The 21,471-nt window shown below is 45.6% G+C and overlaps 1 protein-coding gene across 1 annotated transcript in view; it reads left to right on the plus strand.

Annotated features, from left to right (window-relative positions):
* The window catches only part of LOC142574041 (uncharacterized), a 42,505-nt gene extending 35,736 nt beyond the window's left edge, over positions 1-6,769 (plus strand). Inside the window, exons 5-6 of the mRNA XM_075683219.1 lie at positions 4,445-4,579; positions 5,606-6,769. Of these exons, the coding sequence (XP_075539334.1) occupies positions 4,445-4,579; positions 5,606-5,794 (324 nt within the window). The 3' untranslated portion in view covers positions 5,795-6,769. The remainder of the gene's footprint in view (positions 1-4,444; positions 4,580-5,605) is intronic.
* Positions 6,770-21,471: the final 14,702 nt, after the last annotated feature.

The following is a 21,471-nucleotide window of genomic DNA, read 5'->3' on the forward strand; positions in this document are numbered from 1 at the left end:
CGTCCCAGCAGGAAAACTAGGCAATGCGGCACCTCGAGGTGGTGCTGCGATGTCGGATTCGCCGCAAAATCCTCCTTTGACGCTGTTTACTAGAAATAAGCTGCTTGACGTCCAAGTTGATGGCACAGCTGTCACAGCCCTCATAGATACTGGAGCACACATATCGATTATGATGAGCCGCCTACGCTGCCATTTAAAGAAAATTGTTACGCCTGCCGTTACTCTGTTCGTGCGAATCGCCGACGGTAGCACAGTGATCGTGGTTGGAATGTGTGCTGCCCGTGTGAGCATTTCCGGCCGCCATACTGTCGTCCTTTTCACTGTGCTTGACCAATGCCCCATGACCTCATCCTATGCCTAGACTTCCTCTCCGCCCATTCAGTGCTCATCGATTGTTCAAGTACTGTGCATCTTGACCTGCCTCTACTGGATGTTCCTCCGCGCGAAATTCGCCTAAGACCGACTGATTTTGTTCACGTTCCACCACAGGTCTTGACATACATCGAAATTTCGCCTTCTGCGCCAGTTCCAGATGGTGATTACATCTCCACTCCCATAACTACCATCGTTCTCACCCACAGCGTTATTGTTCCGCATAGAATACTGAGGGTGACAAACAATAGCACGTACCTCCCTGTGGTGAATTTCGGGCTCGCTAAGCAAATTCTGCCTAGAGATATTACCCTGGCTACAATCACTGCTTTAAAGTGAGTTGCGTTGACACTTTTGCCGTCGACGCTTCCTGTGAGCCTTTCCGGTCTGCCAAATGTACTGACAACGACATTAGGCAAATGATCGCCCCGAATCTCACTCCTGCGGAGACTGAACAGCTGTGCAGCCTATTACTTTCGTACAAGGAAATATTCGACCTGAACAACCGTCCCTTAGGCCAGACGTCAATTGTCAGACATCGTATACATACAGGCGATAATCCACGATAATATATATAAGCTTTACATCCGATTGGCAATGTTTCTATCCCTAATAATGGTTTTAGGTTATTCGAATAGTTTTTCTTTCATGAGTCGTTAGCATTGCTTACTATGAAGGGAAGCAGTACTGCAAAGCATAATTTACGTGTTTTTCACATGCCGTTGACAAAAGAAGCGGCCGAAAGGGTCACTGAAGTCAGCAGGTTTTTTTTTTTCTTCAGGGACATAAAAGCACGCAAGGCAATTTGAAGCGAGGTGAACAAACATAACATATTCATTCTTTAAGCATAGGCTATCCATAACATTAGAAACAATTTTTTGTTGGCTACTCTCCTCTCTTTATTAAAGTCGCTCTTTCACCCCAAAGGCGAAGCATTCATTGCGATAGGAAATTAGTAGACTGCTATACGAATTAAGGATAGCAGGTTTATAGGCCTTATATGCTTGTAAATATTCGCTTACTAACAAAAAAACAAGCGTGATGTCACGAGCGCACAATCAAACACGAACATATCTCACTCGATCGCCGGGGAAGCTTGCTTTCAAAATGCTGTGGTTACGAAGCATGTCAGCAGAAGCGATCGTACTGCCTCTCGCTTCAACGCAAACTAGGCGGCGAGGACATAGCGCACACGAAGGTATCGGCCCTATGTGTGCCTAGACGCCTATACACTGTCTTCATTGCTGATCGCTTTCAAAATAGGGTCCGCGCGAACGCACCATATGCAGCAGCCGCCAGAATGCAACGGCCCTCCTCCCCCACCGCGATGCCGCTAAAATCGGTCCCCGTCGAAGATCGCTTTCAAGGTAGAGTCCGCGACGTCGCGCGCGGTCGCACCACACGGAATTGCTACCGGAGAAGAACGAGCCCCACTCCCCTTTCGCCCGTGCCTTGCGCACAACGGAAGACGACGCGCTTCCTGCCCGCTTTCCTCCTTTGCGCGCGCTCGATTGAGCCACCACCGTCGGCTCACCCTCACACGCTTTCACACACACATACAGCATACGACACGCGGTGACGATGTTATTGCCCTTAGGTTTTATACAGCACATCATCACGGCCACGGCAAAAATGCGCCTGGAGCGTCCATATATGCGATATCGCAATAAAAAAATTGGCAGTGGCTAAGCTCGGCTATGCCAGGATGTACGCAGTGAAAGCTAAGGCATAGCATGGTTAGCCTTGGTTAATCTTGATTGTAAGTCTAGGTTAGTCTGGTTGTCTAGCTATGTGGTGGCGTTTAGCCAGTCGTTCAGCACGCTGTTCGTCTGTTTCCTGGGCGATTCGTTTCCTCTTCATCTCGTTCCGATGTCGATTCCAGGGCTCCTCCTACTTATCAGAAATGTCGACACCCATACAGCCTCCTCAACTATGGTTGCGGCACACGTGAGCTCTCCTTTTCAATCCTCGGACATGTTAACAGGCATGCCATGCAGCTGGCGAAGCGAGCGGAGGCAAGCGCAACGACGAGGAACGCGCTGTGACGTCCTATGAAACGGTGGTGGCGGACAAGCGCGGCGCTGCGCAGTGACGGATCACCTGTGGCTTGGTGCTACTAGTGGCGCATGCGCAGTAGTGACTAGGGAGCGAGAGAGAGAGAGAGAGAAATATCCGCGGTGAGGCGCGCGTTGTGGCGCCACGTGCCTCCTCGGAGCACCGCCACGGCGAAACCGCAAGTTCGCAACCAGCAAAGCTTTCGCTTTAAAATGTTGACATGAGAAAATATCCATGAGCTAACCGCCGCTGGCACTTCTGATGCACTTGTGCTCCTGTTGTCATGATCTCCAGAAATGAATCGAAAATAAGGATTAAACATTTGGAGGACTCTTAAATCTCGCTTTTAAGAGTGGAACGCGATAGCATTCGAATATCTCTGACTGCTTCTCACACTACCGGCAACAGCAGCTTATCTGACCGCAATCGGGAAACGCTGGCGGCGAACGCTATGCACGAAGGTGAGCCTTCTGGTCGAAACGCGGCCTCTTGGGCGGGCCACGATACCGCGGAGGCGAGCGCTATTTGAAGGTGCTGCAAGGAAGCGGGCGCGCGCAAATTTCGAACGCCATGCCCGCCCTATGAATGATAGAAACGGTGGAAAAATGGTTTCTGTTTTCAGCTTCCGCGTAATGTAAATATAGTATCACGTATATTCAAATTACAATCCGAGGCTTTCACGTCTGTAGGTTGTGTGCCTACATTATAAAGCAGTAAGCTTTTAGCCACAATAAAATTTTAAGTGAGGAAGTAGAGGCAATTCAAAAGAAACCAATAATGATCGTTTGTGACAGAACTCTGGTAATGACACCTTAGGGGTTGGGGTATGCTTGGGCATCACTTTGGTCGGAGTTTTTCGGGGAGGGGGGCTTTGCCCCACCCCGTGGAAAACTGTGGAGAGGATTGGGCCTCGGAGCACTCCCCTCCTCTTGCCTCCCCCCCCCCCCCACACACACACACCCAGTAGTCGGCGTCTATGGCTTCAACGATGTATCAGGGTAGCTAAAACTCAGCTTTTATCACCGCAAAGGCCACTTAATTGCTAAGCTAATGGAGTGGGTAAAGTGACTCGCGGATGGTAATGTCTTTATTACTGACAAGAAAACATTGCTTCGACGAGCGTAATGCACTCACGAGTGAAACGAAATCGTGTGCGGCCTGCTCCGTAAGTTGTCGTCATTGTTTTGATGTCCCGCAATGAGGCCGCAACCGCCACCTGTTGGTTGGCCGCCTGTTGGCCGCCGGTTGTCAACCCGCGGCGAATGTGTTCTCGTCATTCGATAATACGCTTCTGTTCACACGGGTTGCAGAAAGGCGCACTTTCCCTCTCATACTACCTCTGCTTGGCGAATTTGATGCGATACGCCTTACTAGTGAATTGCCTCGTTTGCATGAAGCGCGATGCGGTTGAAAATTATGCGATGCGCTTCCGTCGCATTCATGTACACGCGGCTAATGACTATTTTAGTGTAGCACAGTTTCACATACTTAGGGTTATGTGTATATAAACAACAAAAATACAATATATGGGACACCGTTTCATTTAGCTAAACGGAATATACTAGTAAACTTTTTCCACTTGTAGCGGCAATCCTAATGGAATGTAAGCTATGGTCCAGGTCCGTCGTGACATTCCTTTTTTTTTTCCGACACTGCTAGCTGTCGAAGCCCAGGAAGAGACTGTACGGCATAAAAATCTGCGTGTGACCAACTGTGGCGCCATTTGCATTATTCTTGAAAGGGCGTACAAAGTAAAATATGCCGGTCAGTATTACCACTGGCACACATGGCCACAGAATCACGGGAACCCGCTGCGTCGCGACGTCATATAGCTCGTGTGATCTACTAATGAACCGAAAGTTCTTCTGGAAGCTACAGAGCCCACCCCCTGCAATCGCGAGTATTGCATTCGTCTCGTTACAATGAATATAACGATGTGTTGGGCCTTTGCTTGACTCGTAGCGTTTCATTGATTTTACCCCTTCCTTCTCTCTCTCTCTCGCCCCCCCCCCCCCAGTTCTGCAATGACCATCTGGGAATCTACGCCAATCCCGAAACCCTCAGGCTCATTCAGCGCACGGTGAAGAGCTCGAGCCGCGGCAGACCGCCTCTGGTTGCGACATTTGATACAAATGAAACCGTCAGCAGCAAGGTAAAAAATTTCAGAGCTTTCGATTATCTGGCATTCTCTTTTTGGGGTTTCATACGCAAAATTCCGGAAGGAATTCAGTAGGCTTTCAGCACTGCACTGTGCTTAGTGCTCAGAGTGCGCACTATACACTCAAAAGTAAGCATGCTTCATGTTCCGATTGTGCAAAAGTGCATACACAATGACAAGGAAAGAAAAAAGAACGGATGGGCACTGTTTTGTCGCCTTCTTTGCTTTTGTCGCACGTGTTTGTGATTTTTGATATTCTGAAAGTGTTAAGTATGGTGGGATGCTGGCGTTGAAGCTTGCCATGGTGGATAGCAGCGCTAGAACACAGCCTCGCTGACACTGGAACATAACTGTTGATGGGGGGGTCGGAGGGAGGTAAGACTCCGCGCACATTGATTTAGGTCTTCTAATAACGAATAAGTACGTAACAGCGTCCGAAAGGTGTAAATGTCAAAGTGCACGTGTTCTGCGTTTAACTAGACATGCTTCTGGTCGAGATCAGCAATGTGAACGTTCGTAAGTTTGAGATCGGCAACGCTCTTTGTCGTTTGGAATGGCGTCTCATTTTCGTCTCATCCCTAGCGGCCGGTGTTCGTACACAGGGGAAGTAGGCTGCCTCGACAGTACCGCTTCTCGCGCTCCCATCGAGGCACCCTCACTAAACAAAAGGAAGCACATAGCGCCCTCCGGCCCCTGCAGGGTGGCTATGCGGGCCAACTAGATCGCCATACAGAGAGCGTTTGAAATGACGCACTTTTCGACAACCCGCCGCGGTGAGCGCCAGTGTGGCACCCGCACCATACCTGTCACTTGCAGCATGCATACGTGAGAACTGGCGCAATGTATGAAATGAGGCTACGTGTACGGATAGTGGCAAGTGGGTAGAACGGAAAGTTAACAACGTGTCTTTTACACGGAGGAGTGTAAAATGCACGCGAGGCTCGTTTACGTTGCATAATGACCACCGTAATTTGTTCGCGTCTGAACTGTAACCACATATAATGATGTCGGATATTCCAGTACTGCAAGCTCAGAAGAGAATTTGAGGACATTCCCTTCGGTTTGTCTCTTTTCGACTTGGAGTGCGAAGACTGGGCGAACAGCTGCAACGCTATGAATACGCCGATGCCCGGCACGCAAAGGTTCAAGGACATGACCGCGCACTTCGCCACGTTGAGCACCAAGTCTGTACGCTCATTGCCTTGCTAGCGGACCTGCGTGCTCCGCTGATTGACGATCGCCGGCTGAATGAGCGTCGACGTGTTCAGTGTGTGGTGAATAACCGGCTGTTCTACGTGGCTGGGCAAACCGATAGACTAATCATATAGTACGAGCATTACCAGGTACTGTACGTGCTTGTAACGTTCGCGTGTCATGCACGGTGCGCTCTTCGTTGCCAGTGCGTTAACCTTGACGAATGTTTTGCGCTGAACAATGTGTGAATTAGCGAGGCGTAGAAAGTTTGTTTTATTTATTATATTCAACTGGTGCATCGCCGTAGCGTTATGGTCTTTCCCTATGTGTAGTGAAACTTTGCACGACGTCGAATTGTTTGACTCGCTGAGTGCGTCGCTGCACAGTTTTACGATTTGTTTTACGTGTGGTGAAGATTCGTGAGTAGTGTGTCGAACACATCACCACCCCGCGGCTTTCAGATCGCCGATGCTGTTACGAGAATTCTATTGTCGTGGTCGAGAGACGTTGTACTGTTCTGACGTCAAGTTTGTTTCCTTAAGCGCACTGTACAGTCATTCACAAAGGTCACCGCCGACCGAGCGTCGGCGGATACTTGGTGTGATGTTTTGTATGGTGCTCGCGATATTGTTATTTTTTAAACGAGAAGAAAATATTCAGTGGGCTTTACGCAAGGCGTATGAAAAAAAATCGGAAGGTGTCAAATAAACGCTCGCAGCTCTGTTTGATGCAGGTATTGCAGCAAAGAATTACCGCACTTGTCCGTCATCCAACGGGCAAAGTCTTCCGAGGCATTCAGCGGTGAAGGCAATTGTCATTGACTGCTTCTCTAGTCTGCAAAGTGACACAAAATAAAAAAAAATGCCCACTGTACGCATTGCGGGAATCGAATTAAAACGAAGGATTTGGTTCCAATGAGTGTGACGAGCCATTTTAGCACTTAGATGAGTGTGTCATTCACTACAGCCTGTCTCTTGGGACTCGCTGGCGACATATACACACAGTATGCGTGCTGAATGAATAATTCGTTGGCTATATGTTTAAGCGCACCAATTTGACTGCATGTAAGTGTCTATCGTCCCGTGCTGCGTTCTGAAATCTCGTGTGCTTGACTTTGTAACCCCCAAAATTAAACCAACGTATAGTTATTTTCAGGGCCGTACATTTGTATATTACTCAGTAAGCTATACAATTCATGCGTTAGAAGTTTGCGTTGCATATGCTAAGCATTGAAATACGTTAAAGTTACCCAGTTGAAAAAGGTAACAGGAATTCCTGTGGCAACTGCAGAAATTTCTGTTGTACGACAGAAGTTCCAGACGTTTCTGTAGTTGCGACAGCCATTTCTGACGTTACGACAGAAATTCGGATGTCGCAACAGAATAAGGCCAAGAGTTCTGAAGTCGCAACAGAAATGTTCTGTCGTGTCAACAAGAGTTCTGAAGTCGTGAGAACAGCGTTCTATCGTGACAGCGATTCTGACGTTACGACAGAAATTCTGTCGTCACAACAAAGACTCTGTCGCGACGACGAAGAGTTCTGAAGTCGCAACAGAAATGTTCTGTCATGACAACAAGAGTTCTGTAGTCACAACAACAGCTTTCTATCATGACAGCGACTATGACATTACGACAGCAATTCTGACGTCGCAACAGAATCATTCGGTCTCGACGGTCAAGAGGTCGGAAGTCGCAACAAGAGTTTATGAAGTCGCAACTGCGATTCTGACGTGGCAACAGGAACTCTCTGTTGGGACTAAACATTTTCTGTCGCGGCGTTAAAAACGAGCCACTTTCTCTGGCAGCGACATAATTTCTGACGCCGCGGCAGAAGCGCTTTCCGCCGCGACGCTTTAAAAATTGTATGTCAGTTTCGCACTGGCGGTGTACCCTGTACTTTTCTCTTGCTCGGTATTCAATCGTGCTTCTCTGAAGCCGGCAGTGCTGATAGCACGGACACCGGTATTAAAGTCGACGTGGCCAATTGCTATAATTGTGCCGTGACGACTATGTACGAGCCAACGTTACTAGACTGTACCAGCAACGCCATACCTGCCTCATAAAAATCATACCACCTGCGGGAATGGCTGCGTATCCATTTTGTTTTATTTGGTAAGATGTGGAACACAGGCCTGTGGACTTGCATGTGCCGTTACACTGACACATTAGTTAATTTCTCAGAAATATTGCATAAGCTTTTGCGAAGCGAAAAGGAAGTTTTGGTTTGTTTTACAAAGTTGCGTGAAAATCTGTCTCGCTCGGGTGTCATTATTCAGGTACAGCGCTGCCGTGAGAAGCCAGTATGCTGTCAGAATGAACACTCATCTACGAATGTTTCATGCAGCTAGTTTGCATTGAAGACACGAATTATATGCACGCTCAAAAGTGTAGAGAGCGAGAGACAACTGTCGAAATTAGCAGTAACAACCGTAACAGTCACCATTGTCTATTTCTGAATTTTTTTATTTAATATGCATATCGTACAGCATAATCGATGTTCTAGCACTCCACCGTGTACCTGTCAATGGTAACAACACTTTTGCTCTTCTGGAGATGCGGCAGTTGACGCGGTGGAGTGATAGCGGATCTTGGCTCTTAAATGCAAATGTAAACATCCACGCAGACAGATTCTTACTATTGACCTGGCCAAAATGTACACTCATAGACATGTGAAGTTGTGAAGTGGCAAGATGCTGGGCTCTGAATGGTCAGGTCGCAAGTTCGAATCCCCAGCGGGGGAGGGTTTATCTTTTACATATTCTTTTCTTATTTTTGTACTAAAAAATTTACATAGCCTTAAAGAGGTCTCTGCCAACTTTTTATGAGATATTGATTAAGAACTACAGAACTTTCGACCCCAGGACCTCACACTACAGACAACAGAACGTCAAACTACAGAACGACAGACAACAGAACTACAGAAACAACGTCCCAAAATACGACAGACTGAAATTTCCTGTTCGGTTTTTCAAATGGGCAATGAGTGAATTATTATTAATAATGCCCTAAGCTCACAGTAAAGAATTTCAGGATTCACCGATTCATCGGGTTTTTAACTCATTTAGTGGCACAGCAGCATTCTCCTCCAATTAGGACCATTTTCGTGTATTTTTTTCTTCTAACACGCATTTTCCCCCTCAGATATTAGGGCTGAGCTAGGGAGGAAACCTCAAGAAGCCAGCGGTTACTGCTATGTTGCTTTGAAGGTGGAGGCCTGCAATCTACGAATGATGTAATAATTTAAATGTAGAATAAAAAAATAAATAGTGTTTAATTAAAAATTAAAAATTCTGTGAGACAGCGTAAGAATACCGCAGATTAGATAATTTGTGACTATCTTCCTAGCGATATTCGGAAACTTCTTTCTGTATGGTGATGTATGTTAAGGGATGCGAAATACATTTTTACTAGCGCAAAGCGCGTTGTGCAGCCGTGCGCTGACGTGGCCTGGTTCCTGAGCTTCCACACACTGGTTCTGGTCAAGTAGCTGGCGGTTTTCTTTTAATCTGTGTCTTTTACGTACTTGTCTTTGGTCTTTTCTTTCAATATCTGCTAACCTTCCAGAGTAATTTCCTGTTTCTTTGCAATGTCACTCTCATCGCCAGGCCAGGAGGCTTCCTCCTGGTCAGCTTCTGTTCCTAACTCTGATTTGCCGGTGGAGCTTTTCTTACGCAGTGGGACAAGCAGCGTACCTGTGGCTTTGGTTCCGAGTGATGGCGGTGTGATTTGCATGAAGAATTCCAAAGTAATTCAAACCGAAGTCCGGATGGCCTCGGCCAATTTTCAATAAATCACCGAGGTTCGAAAGTTCGGCCGAGGGGGGATTCTTTGCTGCTCGTCAGACCAGGCTTGTGTTCAAGATTTACTGAAGCGTGATATGTTTTCGCGACACATCCGGCGAGCAGTTTCATTTGTCATCACCTTGCGTGTACCAAAGGCCCAGTCCGCGCTGTCGACATAAGTCTATGTCCGGCAGAAATTTTGGAAATGTTTTCAGCGGCAGGCGTGATATCTGTGTATCGTTGCAGCCGTGTCGTTGATAATAAGCGCATGCCCACTGAAACAGTCATTGCTACTTTCTCTGCAATGAACCGCCCATCGGAAATCAGGGCATGGCCACTCATATACCGAGTTCAGCCGCTATCACCTCGCCTCCTTCAGTGTCTAAAGTGCTGGCGGTTCGGGCACTCCATAAAAGGCTGCAGATCCAACACACGATGCCGTATTTGTGGAGAAGGCCATGACTCAAATGACTGTTCTTACCAAAATGAGTCCTGCTCCCTTTGCAGTGGTCCCCATCTCGCAGATGAGCCTAATTGCCCTGCGAGGTCAAAAGAAGTTCAAATTCTTGAAATAATTGATAGACTTCGATGCTCTCGTCGTGAGGCCATTGGAAAAATTCAGAGTAGGACTCAAGAGTATGCGGGTATAACGGCCCGTCAAACGATGTGTATGGAAAACTCAATCTCTGAGGCTGTGGCAGCTTCCGTAAAAAAGGCGCTGGAGAAACCATTCGAGCGCATCATGACAAATCTCACCGACTCCCTTGTTCAGGTGCTGTCCTCACAACTAGCTCTGTGGCTTCAGCTAACTAATAAAGCCAATATTGAGGATCCGGTGTCGGATCTACCGCGGAGTCCACCAATTGAAATATCGACTGCGCACACATCCACAAGTAACGAGTCATCAAAGCCATCAACTTCTGAGAAAATCGACCAAATCTGTCTTTCTGACACAAATGGGATGGAAAATCAAGATGTAGATATGGACCCCCGATCTCTTAAACGAACAAGTTCACCGTCAGAGAAAAAACCTAGCTCTCCCACCAAGTCCAAGGCAAAAAAGTACGATAGAGAGATTCCTATTAATAAGGACTTCTTAAAAGAGAGCGTTTTAGACCAAGCAGTTTCTACTGCTCGGATTTATTCACCATAGGAACTTTAACAGTAATTCAATGGAACTGTCGTTCCATACTTTCCGTTGCAACAGATTTCTTATATCTTATTTATAAATATTCTCCAGATATTATTATATTACAGGAAACTTGCCTTGTTGCTGGTCAGGCTTCTCATCTAAAAAATTTCCTATGTTTTCGATTGGATCGCCTATCTCGAGGCGCTGGTTTAGTTTCGTTCGTCTCAACAAAAATCTTTCATAGAGCTACTATAACATACCAGACAATGTCCCCAGACTTTGAAATCTTAGCACTGGATATAATACTCCCTGGTTGCATACCTTTTTCTATTGTTAACACGTACTTCCCCGCTGGAGTGCAAGATACCCGCTATCTGGATACCTCTATTGCACCCAGTCAGAAGAACATCATACTGGTGGGAGATTTCAATTCTCATCATGTATCGTGTGTTTTCCGAACGGACACTTGCGGCAAAAACTTGTGGGATTGGGTCTTAACAAATCAGTTCTCTTGCTTAAATTCGAGAGCACATACTTTCGTACGGGGTCAGTCGCGATCTGCCCTAGATCTTACGTTTGCTACCTTTAGCTTGTCTGTCACCTCCTGGAAGACTGTAGACTCCGGAACTAACAGTGGTCACCTTCCTATAATTTTTGAACTGCTTACCCCGTTAACTAGTTTAGATAGTAATGTGCGCACTTTTGTTAATTACGAAAAACATAAAAAATGCACTAAAATCAGCTTTACACGCACAGGAGGGCATGGAGAGGGATATTAAAGCAATGAGCCTATGTTCCATTCTAAAACAGTCATCAAAAAAAGCTCAGTTTGTTGTGCAATCTACTAAGGGTGGATCATATTGTCCCTGGTGAAATTCTGACTGCGAGCGAGATTTTATACGTAGAAAAGCAGCGTGGAAGAAACTTTTAATTCATCCAAAGTCCTGTTGATTGGGCTGATTATGCCTATATAGCTACTACATTTAAACGAACAGTCTCAAAAGCTAAGGAGGGTTATGATTCCAAGCACTACACATATTTTTCGAAGTTTTGCAATAAAAATTTCCTGTTTAAATTTCTTAGATCTCGTAAAGTTATACCGGCGCCCATGAATGTCGATTCTGTCTATCAACTAAAGAAGTATCGGAATCACTTGAGAAAATTGCTCAAGGACTTGCACGACGTTTCAAACATAAATTGCCCTTATGCGCAAAGAAACCTCCCTTGGCAGACGACTTTGAAAGAGTAACAGCAACAGAGATTGAACGCATTATTAGTTCGTTGCCAGCGTCAGCCCCCGGTCCAGATGGAATTACAACAGGAATGCTGAAAGTTTTATTTGATTACGCGCCTCAGGATCTCCTACACAATAAATTTCTCTCTCAAGAATGCATGGGTTCCAAGAGAGTGGAGAGTAGCTAAAATTATTCCACTATCACATAAAAATTCAGCTGGACTTGACTTAGACAACTTGAAACCAATTTCTCTTACTTCCAATGTCGTCAAATTAATAGAAAGGGTTCTTCACGGCCGTATAACAAATTTTATGCAGGATGACAACCTTCTCAGTCCTTGCCAGATTTCATCCCGGCCACTCCATATGGTGCGCCTATGTAGACTTAGAGAGCCGCGTTAAACTTGCTCGCCGCAAACGAGAGTACGCAGCTTTGGTGACGCTAGATGTTTCAAAAGCATACGACTCTGTAGAACATTGTATTCTATTCGATAAACTTCAGTCTACGAATTTCCCAAAATATATAACCGCTTGGATCTATGAATTTATAAGAGATAGAGAGTTTTATGGTTACCAACACGTTATTTCGACGTCCAAACACAAACAGAGAAGAGGTGTACCGTGCACAGGGTTCCGTTATTTCCCTATAATATTTAACATTTTGCTAAGCACAATTCCTTTGTGTCCGGAAGTACATGTTTATGTTTACGCGGACGATATCGCATTTTTTACGTCCGCAAATAATATACATTCACTACAACAGTCGTTGCAGAATTACTTAGGAATGCTGGAGACATGGCCAGAGGGGTTATGCGTGTCGTTAAATATTAGCAAAAGTGCGGTATTAGTATTCGCATTAACTGCACAGGGGCTTATATCTTTACAATACCGACAGGAAATCATTCCTCAGGTTGACGAAGTCAAGTATCTTGGTGTCATTTACTATGGCAAACTCCCCTGGCGCAGTCACATTGAACATATTAAAAGAAAGGCACAACGAGCCGTAGCTATGTTCCGCCGGCTCAGCCACCGTCGCTCTGGACTACGCAGGGATACCTTACTGATGACCTATAAAATGTATGTCCGGCCCATATTATAATTCAGCTGCGTGATATTTTCCGGTGGCCCCGCCTACAAAATTAGACCTCTCATACTTTTAGAAAGAGAAGCTCTACGGTCATGCCTTGGGCTACCTAGATTTGTTGCCAACGCTGTTTTATATTAGGAAGCTTATATACCCACCCTAGATTGCAGATTCCGCATACATACGGTTCATACATTTTTAAAAATTTATGACTATTTAAAAAGACGTACGCATTGTGCTTTTATCACTGAACCTGCTGAGTTTTTCCAAGTATCGTGGTCGAGATTCCACAGTCCTCAGATAGTATTCGTACAAGCACAGTTACAAAAATTGGATGTATTCATACGCCAAGTTTCCCATTCAAATGATGCCTTTACAGACCTCAAAATTGAGTTCGAGGACATATTTCCTCATCATGCTAAACTATTACCAAGGCGAAATTTAATTAATATCTTGCAGGCCCACCTACACCAGCTAACCACTGACAACGTAATAACTACTGACGCTTCTGTTTGCAATGAGAAGGTAGGAGTGGGGATCTTCTCTGAATCTCTTCAATGGTGCTACTCCCTTCGCCTTCCCTACTTCACACCTATATTTCAGGCAGAATTATTAGCGATTATATTAGCCTTACGAAAGCTCGCCCAAAAAGACCCATTAGCTGTTATCTTGACCGACTCGCTATCTGTATGCACAGCACTAACTGCGTCTTTAAATTCAGCACTTGAAAGAACATTTCGTTCGATGGTACCTCGGTACTTACGAAAATTGTTTGCTTTGCGTACCGGGACATCATGGGTTGCACTTGAATGAAATGGCCGATTCACTCGCACGAGCATCCCTGAACGGCCCTATCATAACCGTTTTGCCGACATCAGCTTATCTCACCGCGGCTAGGTACATAAATTTCGCTATATCTCAAAATTCTGCAATATCCGTGCTAACACCGTGTTCTGAATTCCACCATCTTGGCTTCCCATGGAATAATAATTGGCGTCTTTAAAGGCAATTGGAAGTATCTTTTACAAAATTGAGATGTCGTATACCTCCTCTAAATTTTTACTTACACAGGTCTGGTCTCGCTACGGCCCCTCTATGTTCTTTTTGCGGTGCACCTGAAACTATCGAACATTATTTTCTCTCATGCCGCCGCTTTCTAAAACAAAGAAAAATTTTAGAATACTCATTTACCAAACTTGGCCTATCGCTAACCTCGACAAGCATTCTTTCTTCTGGGGCGACTTCACTGGGATCCAGCCACAGGGATGCTTTTCTTGCAGTTTACAATTTTATTAGAGAGACAAAAAGAGTACCTTGCTGATTTTCTACAATTATCCATAGTTTTCATTATTTCATTTCCTTACGTTAAATTATTTTTATCAAAATCCTCAACAATATTTTCATTGCAAGTCTAAATTAGTCTACGCTCCACTATTCAAATCTAGTTTCTCTATACTTCTAACCTTACGGAAAACCACCTGCTTCTTGGCCAATCCCCCATAGTGGGTACGCGCCACTGTCTTGGACACAAGACAAGACGAGACATTCGCCAACTTTAGCAATATCAGACTGGACGCATGTAAGGACACTACATATTTATTTAGATAAAATGTATAACTTTATGGAAACTTACGTTTTCGCAGCTATTTAGCCAAAGGCTTGCGAAATAGTATTTTTTTCGGTATGGAGAAAATGTTTTATTGAGACAGACGGTTCATCCCTTTTATGTTCGTTTTTTTTTGTCTTTTAGTATCCTGAGGTTGCCTTTCCATCCCTGTGATAAGTTTCGGGAAGTTGTCGAAAGTCGTATTTTCTGTGTTCATCATGCAGCAGGATAACGTCCGAGAGCTTACCTGGCCGATGTGTCGTCAAAGTGGTACTTGAGGTAACCTTCAAATATAAAGTTCCCTTACACCACTTTCGGAATTCACTTTTTGTGTAAGTGAATGCAAAAGCCTACGGTATTGAGGTGATTGCTCTGTTAAAGGTTTGTTGCATTTCATGGTCGATAAACCTTATAGAATTTGTCGAGGGATCAAAATACATGAATAATAACTGCATTGGCATTGCCAAGGATGCTGCAAACATATTCTTGAACACTACGCACTGTCAAGAGAAGTAAAATATGTATTTTTGCGTAAACGAATATGTTCGTATATCCCAAAAATTGTGCCAGAAATAATTGATATCAGTGCTTCCATGTTTTTTTGTCTATTTAAGAAGCAAAGCAAATGTCACGCGAGCTTTAGAACTATATCAGATCGAAACCAGCAAAGCATGCAGTGGATGCAGCTGATATGAAAAACGTAAAGGCCGTGAAATGAACAAGTTGAGCACGAATATTGTATTGAAACATTGTCATTCAGGAACCTTCTTTACATTTTTCTACATATGCAGCGGCCAGGAAAAAATACCAATGACTCTGTACTTTATTCTAATGTGTTGCGTAGGACCAGCTGTCACCGCGTCTTATATTGTAATTGCACCGAAATTATTGTCGCAATAGAGACACACATAAGAAGCAGGAGTTCTGCAAAATCATCATCATCATCAACATCATCATCATCATCCTATTTTATCTCCACTGCAGGAAGAAGGCCCCTCCCTGCGATCTCCAATTACCCCTCTCCTATGCCGAAAGGATACCAACTAGCGCCTGCGAATTTCTTAATTTCATCATTCCACCTCGTCTTCTAACGTCCTCAACTGCCTTTCCTTTCTCTTGGCACCCATTCTGTAACCCTAATGGTCCACCCGTTATCTTACCTACGTATTACATTATCTGCCCGGCTCAACTTCTTTCTCTTAATTTCAATTAGAATATCGGCTATCGCCATTCGCTCTCTGATCCACACTGCTCTCTTGCTGTCTCTGAACGTTATACGTAATATTCTTCGTCCCATCGCACTTTGTGCGGACCTGAACTTATTTTCGAGCTTCTTTGTAAGTCTCCAAGTTTCTGCCCCATATAATAGAACTGGTTGAATGCATAGATTGCACACCTTTCTTTTCAATGATAATGGTATGTTTTCAGTCAGGATCTGACAATGTCTGCCGTATGCACTCCAACCCATTTTTATTCTCCTGTAAATTTCCTTGTGATGATCAGGGTCCCCTTTGAGTAACTGACCTGAGTAAACGTACTCCTTCACATACTCTAAAGGCTGACTGGCACTCCTGAACTCTTCTTCTCTTGCCCGGCTATTGATCATTATCTTTGTCATCTGCACATTTACCTTCAACACCAATCTTACATTCTCTCAGTTAAGGTCCTCAATCATTTGTTGTAACTCGTCCCCAGCGTTGCTGAACAGGACAATGCCATATGAAAATGGGAGGTTGCTGAAATATTCGCCGTTGATCCGCACTCCTAAGCCATACCAGTTTACTAGCTTGATTACTTCTTCCAAGCCCGATGTGAATAGCATTGGAGATATTGTGTCTCCTTGTACATTATAAATGCGAACATACAATAGAATATACAGATCCGAAGATACAGCTTGATAAAGGGCAAAAAAGTGTTACTGGCAAAAAAGTTCACTGCATGTGTACGCAAAACCTCGCAACAAGATATTTATATATGTATAAGTGTCCAATATATCCACGTAGCTAAGCAAAAGTCAGGGTATATAATGCATCAGACAAGACAAATAAACATGTTGCGCAATCACAGATTCACGCATCACAAAATTCTAAGGCCACCCCTTTCCCTCCCTCCACTACCCGCGATAGATCGCGCGCGACGGAAGGCGACTCGCTTCCTATCCGCTTTTCTCTCTTGCGCACAGAAGACTGACCCACCATCGTTAGCTCAGTCATGCCCCATCGTACGCCTTCACTCGCACATACAACCCGCGGTGCGCGGAGACGATGTTATCGCCCTTGGACTGTATACGGAACATGACGGCGACGGCAGGAATGCGCCTGGAGTGCCTATATAATTGCTATCATAATAACATAATAAGAGTCTCCGGCAACTGAAGAGACCCATTGCCCATTACTTTCCGCACAAGAAGAAGTAACAAAATGGAACTTTCACCATGCGACAATAACAATGTTTTTTTTTTTGTCGGGTGGCGACACCGAAATTTAAAAAAAAAAGAAACGCAAAGGAAAGCGTGTTGGCTACAATCGAATGCTTACTTGGGCACCTAATGTGACTACCGAAGGAATAGCGAAGGAAACGTGAGACCGTTGGTTCACAGAGAACCATACGCTACTTCTCGGTATACTACACCGGCGAGACAAATGACTTTCCGGAGAGGTTGCTATAACATCGAAGCGAAGGTGATGCGCCCAGGCCAACGCCTTGTAATCCTTCGTGTCCCCACAGTGATCACGGCGAGCGACCATTGTTTCTTTTTCTCGTGTACTAGCCAGAAAGCGTTCAAAAATCTTCCAGGCCAAAATCCTCTCGGCAAGAGAAAAAGCAACGCGCACTGTTGTGCGCTACGCGGTAGTCGGGGAAACACTAGAAAAACGCATGTGCCTCTGGCTGGCTCTGGCTACCCGCTGGTAGCACGAAGAAAAAAATTGAAGAGGTTCAATGTGTCCTTGCGAATAAAGTCAAAGTAGAGAAAAATGTACTTTTGCTGGCTTTAGCGTCTTGACATGGATGCCAAGGTAAATATACCTGGTAGCGAAGGTTCCATAGGGGCCCATACGTTCAAAACATTGCTGTCCATCGGTGGTTCATGGGGCTTAGCGCCATCTGTATGTGCTGAGAACACTTCCGGCGAAAAAAGAAAACATAATGTGACGCCATGCCCGTTAAAAGAAGAACTGACGTGATTTTGTTTTCCAAGGCGAGAAATTTGTTTTGCTGGCATGCTTTTGGAGGTATATATTCAAATACCCCGCCATTCGACTTAATGGGCGTTTCGAGCTTTCAGCGCGGAAAGCGATGCAGGAAAAGGCGAGCCGTACGGTTGTAGAAATCGCACACCTGCACAGAACATACTTTCTTCGGAGTCCGACGAAGGCTTTAGGTGTATAGTGCTGTACCTATCGGTCGGATGCCAAGCCCGTTGGCCAGCGCGGTTGCACGAAAACAACTACACAATTATCTGGCGGTCGTAACTCACTACTTTTGACTGAAAATATTAAGAAGCGATGAAGCAACCCGCGTCACCAAATTCAGACGAAGTTCGACAAGCAAAAAAGCACGACGTGTGAGGGAGGCGTATTTCAACAGGTGAACTTTACGAGCGCGCCTGTCTGCTCACTTCAAGACGTGCATTGCATTACGAGTGAAAGTGGCGTCAACGCCCCCTTAACGATGGGCGCTGAAAAGAAATGCATTTATTAATAATAATAAAATTATATAAACTTGTCTTTTTAACTCTTCACGAATATATAAAATTGACCAGGAATTTTATTTTCGTTGAATGAATCTAAATGTGTCTCGCTTGAAATAAAAAATTACCGACGATTACGTTACTTCCTAATGCGAAATTTGAGCGCAGCAAATAAGCTGTTTCACCTTTTGGATAGATTGAGGCAAAGAAATCGAGCAACACATGTATGCGCTATCACAGAATTTTTTTTTTATTTTTCACACGTATTCCTTTAACAAAGACTCCACTAACAGTTCTTGACAGTCATGAAGGAAGCTTTGTGGTCGGAGAAATAGACTGATATATGTTCGACTTGGTACACCAATGCTTGATTCTCAAAGACGAGATCTATACAAGTGGCTCGCGAGGTTGTCACAGCCGTGGGGGAAGCAGAGGCTAAGCGCCGCCGCCGAGAAGACCCTGCCGTTCGCGCCGCCGAAGCGGAGGCTCATCGCCGCCGTCGAGAGCAACCAGCAGTAAGCGAGGCTGAAGCAGAAGCTCATCGCCGCCGCCGAGAAGACCCTGCAGTTCGCGCCGCCGAAGCGGAGGCTCATCGCCGCCGTCGAGAGCAACCAGCAGTAAGCGGAAGCGGAGGGGGGCGGCGTGTACACCCAGCGGCAAACGATGGGGGCAGAAGCGCGCGCAGCAAGCGGACAACACGATAAAGGGAGGAGGGAAGAGATAGCAGCGACCCTTTCCTCCTCTTTCTGCATGGCGGCGACGGTGTTCTATGCAGTCACGTTATCATGACTCTCTAGCGGCGTCAGCGGCATCCAGCGGTATCAGTCGGTCGCTGCTAGCGCTGGGGGGATGAAAGGGGGGCGGAGCTGGTTACGAGGCCGACGACAACGCCGACGACAACGCCGACGACGACGCGAAACCCAGGAACGGACGCCAAAGAGCTGCGCTCTAAAAACGCTTTTTTTTCTTTCCCAATGTTCGTTCCCTCCAAACATAGTCGCGCTTCAATCACTGCTCCCATAACCCCCCTTGCTGATGTCGGTGGCAATTTGTACTGAACCTTTTTCCCCCGAAGCTTCGCGACCTATTTGGACCGATCTTGTGGATGCTTTGGCACAGGTAAGAAAACAATTATATTTATTCTGTAAAAAAAAACGCTTCGTCTCATTGGACCTTGCTACGTACTTTGTCAACTTGTCTGATAGTGTGTTGATTTGGCTTGTCTTGTTGTATGGTCCGATGTACTTTAGAAAAGTCAAGGCACTTTTGAAGTCAAATGTTTATAGGAACAATAAACTAACAAAGCTCCGGAATTGAAAATATAAAGCACGACTTTGGAAATATTAGTGCGCCTTTCGCATCAGAAGTTTATGAAAGCGGTATACCCATAAAGTTTTGAATTCGAAATCCATGCCCTCCGCGTAATACGCGGCGTCCGCGAGATGCCGCGACAAGTCCGCTCGCCATCAAAATGCCCTTGAAACTTTGCGCTCGGATGGAACTCTGAGTTAAGTAACTCCAGGTGCATGGGTGTTTCCACGAGATGTAGCCCGAGTTCGCAATATTCGTGCCGAAATGTCTTTTCGAGCGTGAATAAGGCATTCTACACGAAATCCAGAATGATTTCCGGCGCCGGTGGTTGTTTTGGTCGACGGTGCATGACAGCACGAGAAATATATCGGCGGGGAAGGACTGAAGCCCCATAAGCTTACCCCCTTGCTACGTCCCTGCTACCGGTGCACCGTGCACTTCAGAGAAAAGGCGCAGGCTTCGCGGTGGCGGCGCTAGATGGCGCCGAATGCTCTTAGAAAAGCACGGAAGAGGAGTCGCGCTGCCGTATGGGCCTGTTGCATAACACGTTGTGACGGTGGCAAGATGTTGGGTCATTATGATTCGATACTAAAGCATTACCGTTGACAGTCATAGAGAGATGGGTTATGCCGCAATGTTTTATGTTCGCATCTGTGTATGTTTGTATGTAACCATTTTCCCGCCTACATGGGTGACTGTGTAGTCCGTAGTCGAATGGACAGCACGTCAGGCTGCTTTGCTCAGGGAACAGGGTTCGAAACGAATCATCTGACCAACTTTGCTCACTGAGTATGTGGCAATCTGTATATTCGTGCCACTCTTCAGGGAACCTTTACCACGCCGACATGGGTCAATGTAGATGCGGGACTGGGTAAGTACTGTTGTTCCGTGAAGCGCATCGACACCGATTTGGAGCACGGGGTATCTGCTACTCGGTTTGTGCTGCTCTCTCATGAACCTCTTCGATGCGAACTTAGTACGCTGTGTATGTGCAAGAAGATGTGTGGCGGTCTTCATTGAACGTATTTAACGCCAAGTTGGGTAGCATGGTATGTGCCACTGAGAATGTGGTGTCTCTTTAACGGCAAAAAAGATCCCTTAAATTTCCTCGAAGCTCGGCGGAATTTCGCCTGCGTCACAGGGGTTTCTCTAGGACAGCAGTCCGACACTTTAGCAGGCTGCGCCAAGTGAGAGAACCTGCTCATTTCTTCAATATGCAGAGAATATATGCTGCCTACATTTACGGAAATAAGTTCATTGGGTCACTGACCACCTATCGTAGCTATCTTGCTCTCTGTGAAGACAGAAACACTGAATAATGTACCCAAGATTGTGGGTGTTCACCTGACCAGTTAGAGCGATAACAGTAAATAATAAGTAATTTGGTAAGTAAATTGTGCTGCGGCAGTAAAACAACTGGGATAAAAAAAAGCCATTCCAGCCTGCGTAGGTGGATGACCAGCGGAGCTGTAACCATCCTGGTAAGAAAATTCGTGGTAAAGGCATTTGTATTGGCATAACTCATTGTCGCTCAATAACTACGGTCACAATGGCTTTGTGGTCACAGTAGCATTCACTGATCGGCATGCAAGTGTAGACACATTCTTTGGTAATGTCAAGTCTATGCACGTAAGCCGCTTGATAGTCCATCGATCCGGATTGCTGTGGCATCGCAAGCGATATGTCTGCAACACGAAACGCGTAAACCACTCCCTTTTCGGTTCCAACACAACCACGTTGAAATCGCAGACAACGACCACAGGGGTAGTGTCATCGCAACTAACCCACGCAGAGTGGGTTGCCATGAATCAATGAATAAAGAACACTAATTATTCCTCAATAAAGGGAAGGAG

Source organism: Dermacentor variabilis, chromosome 3, assembly GCF_050947875.1.
Source record: "Dermacentor variabilis isolate Ectoservices chromosome 3, ASM5094787v1, whole genome shotgun sequence".
NCBI lineage: Eukaryota > Metazoa > Arthropoda > Arachnida > Ixodida > Ixodidae > Dermacentor > Dermacentor variabilis.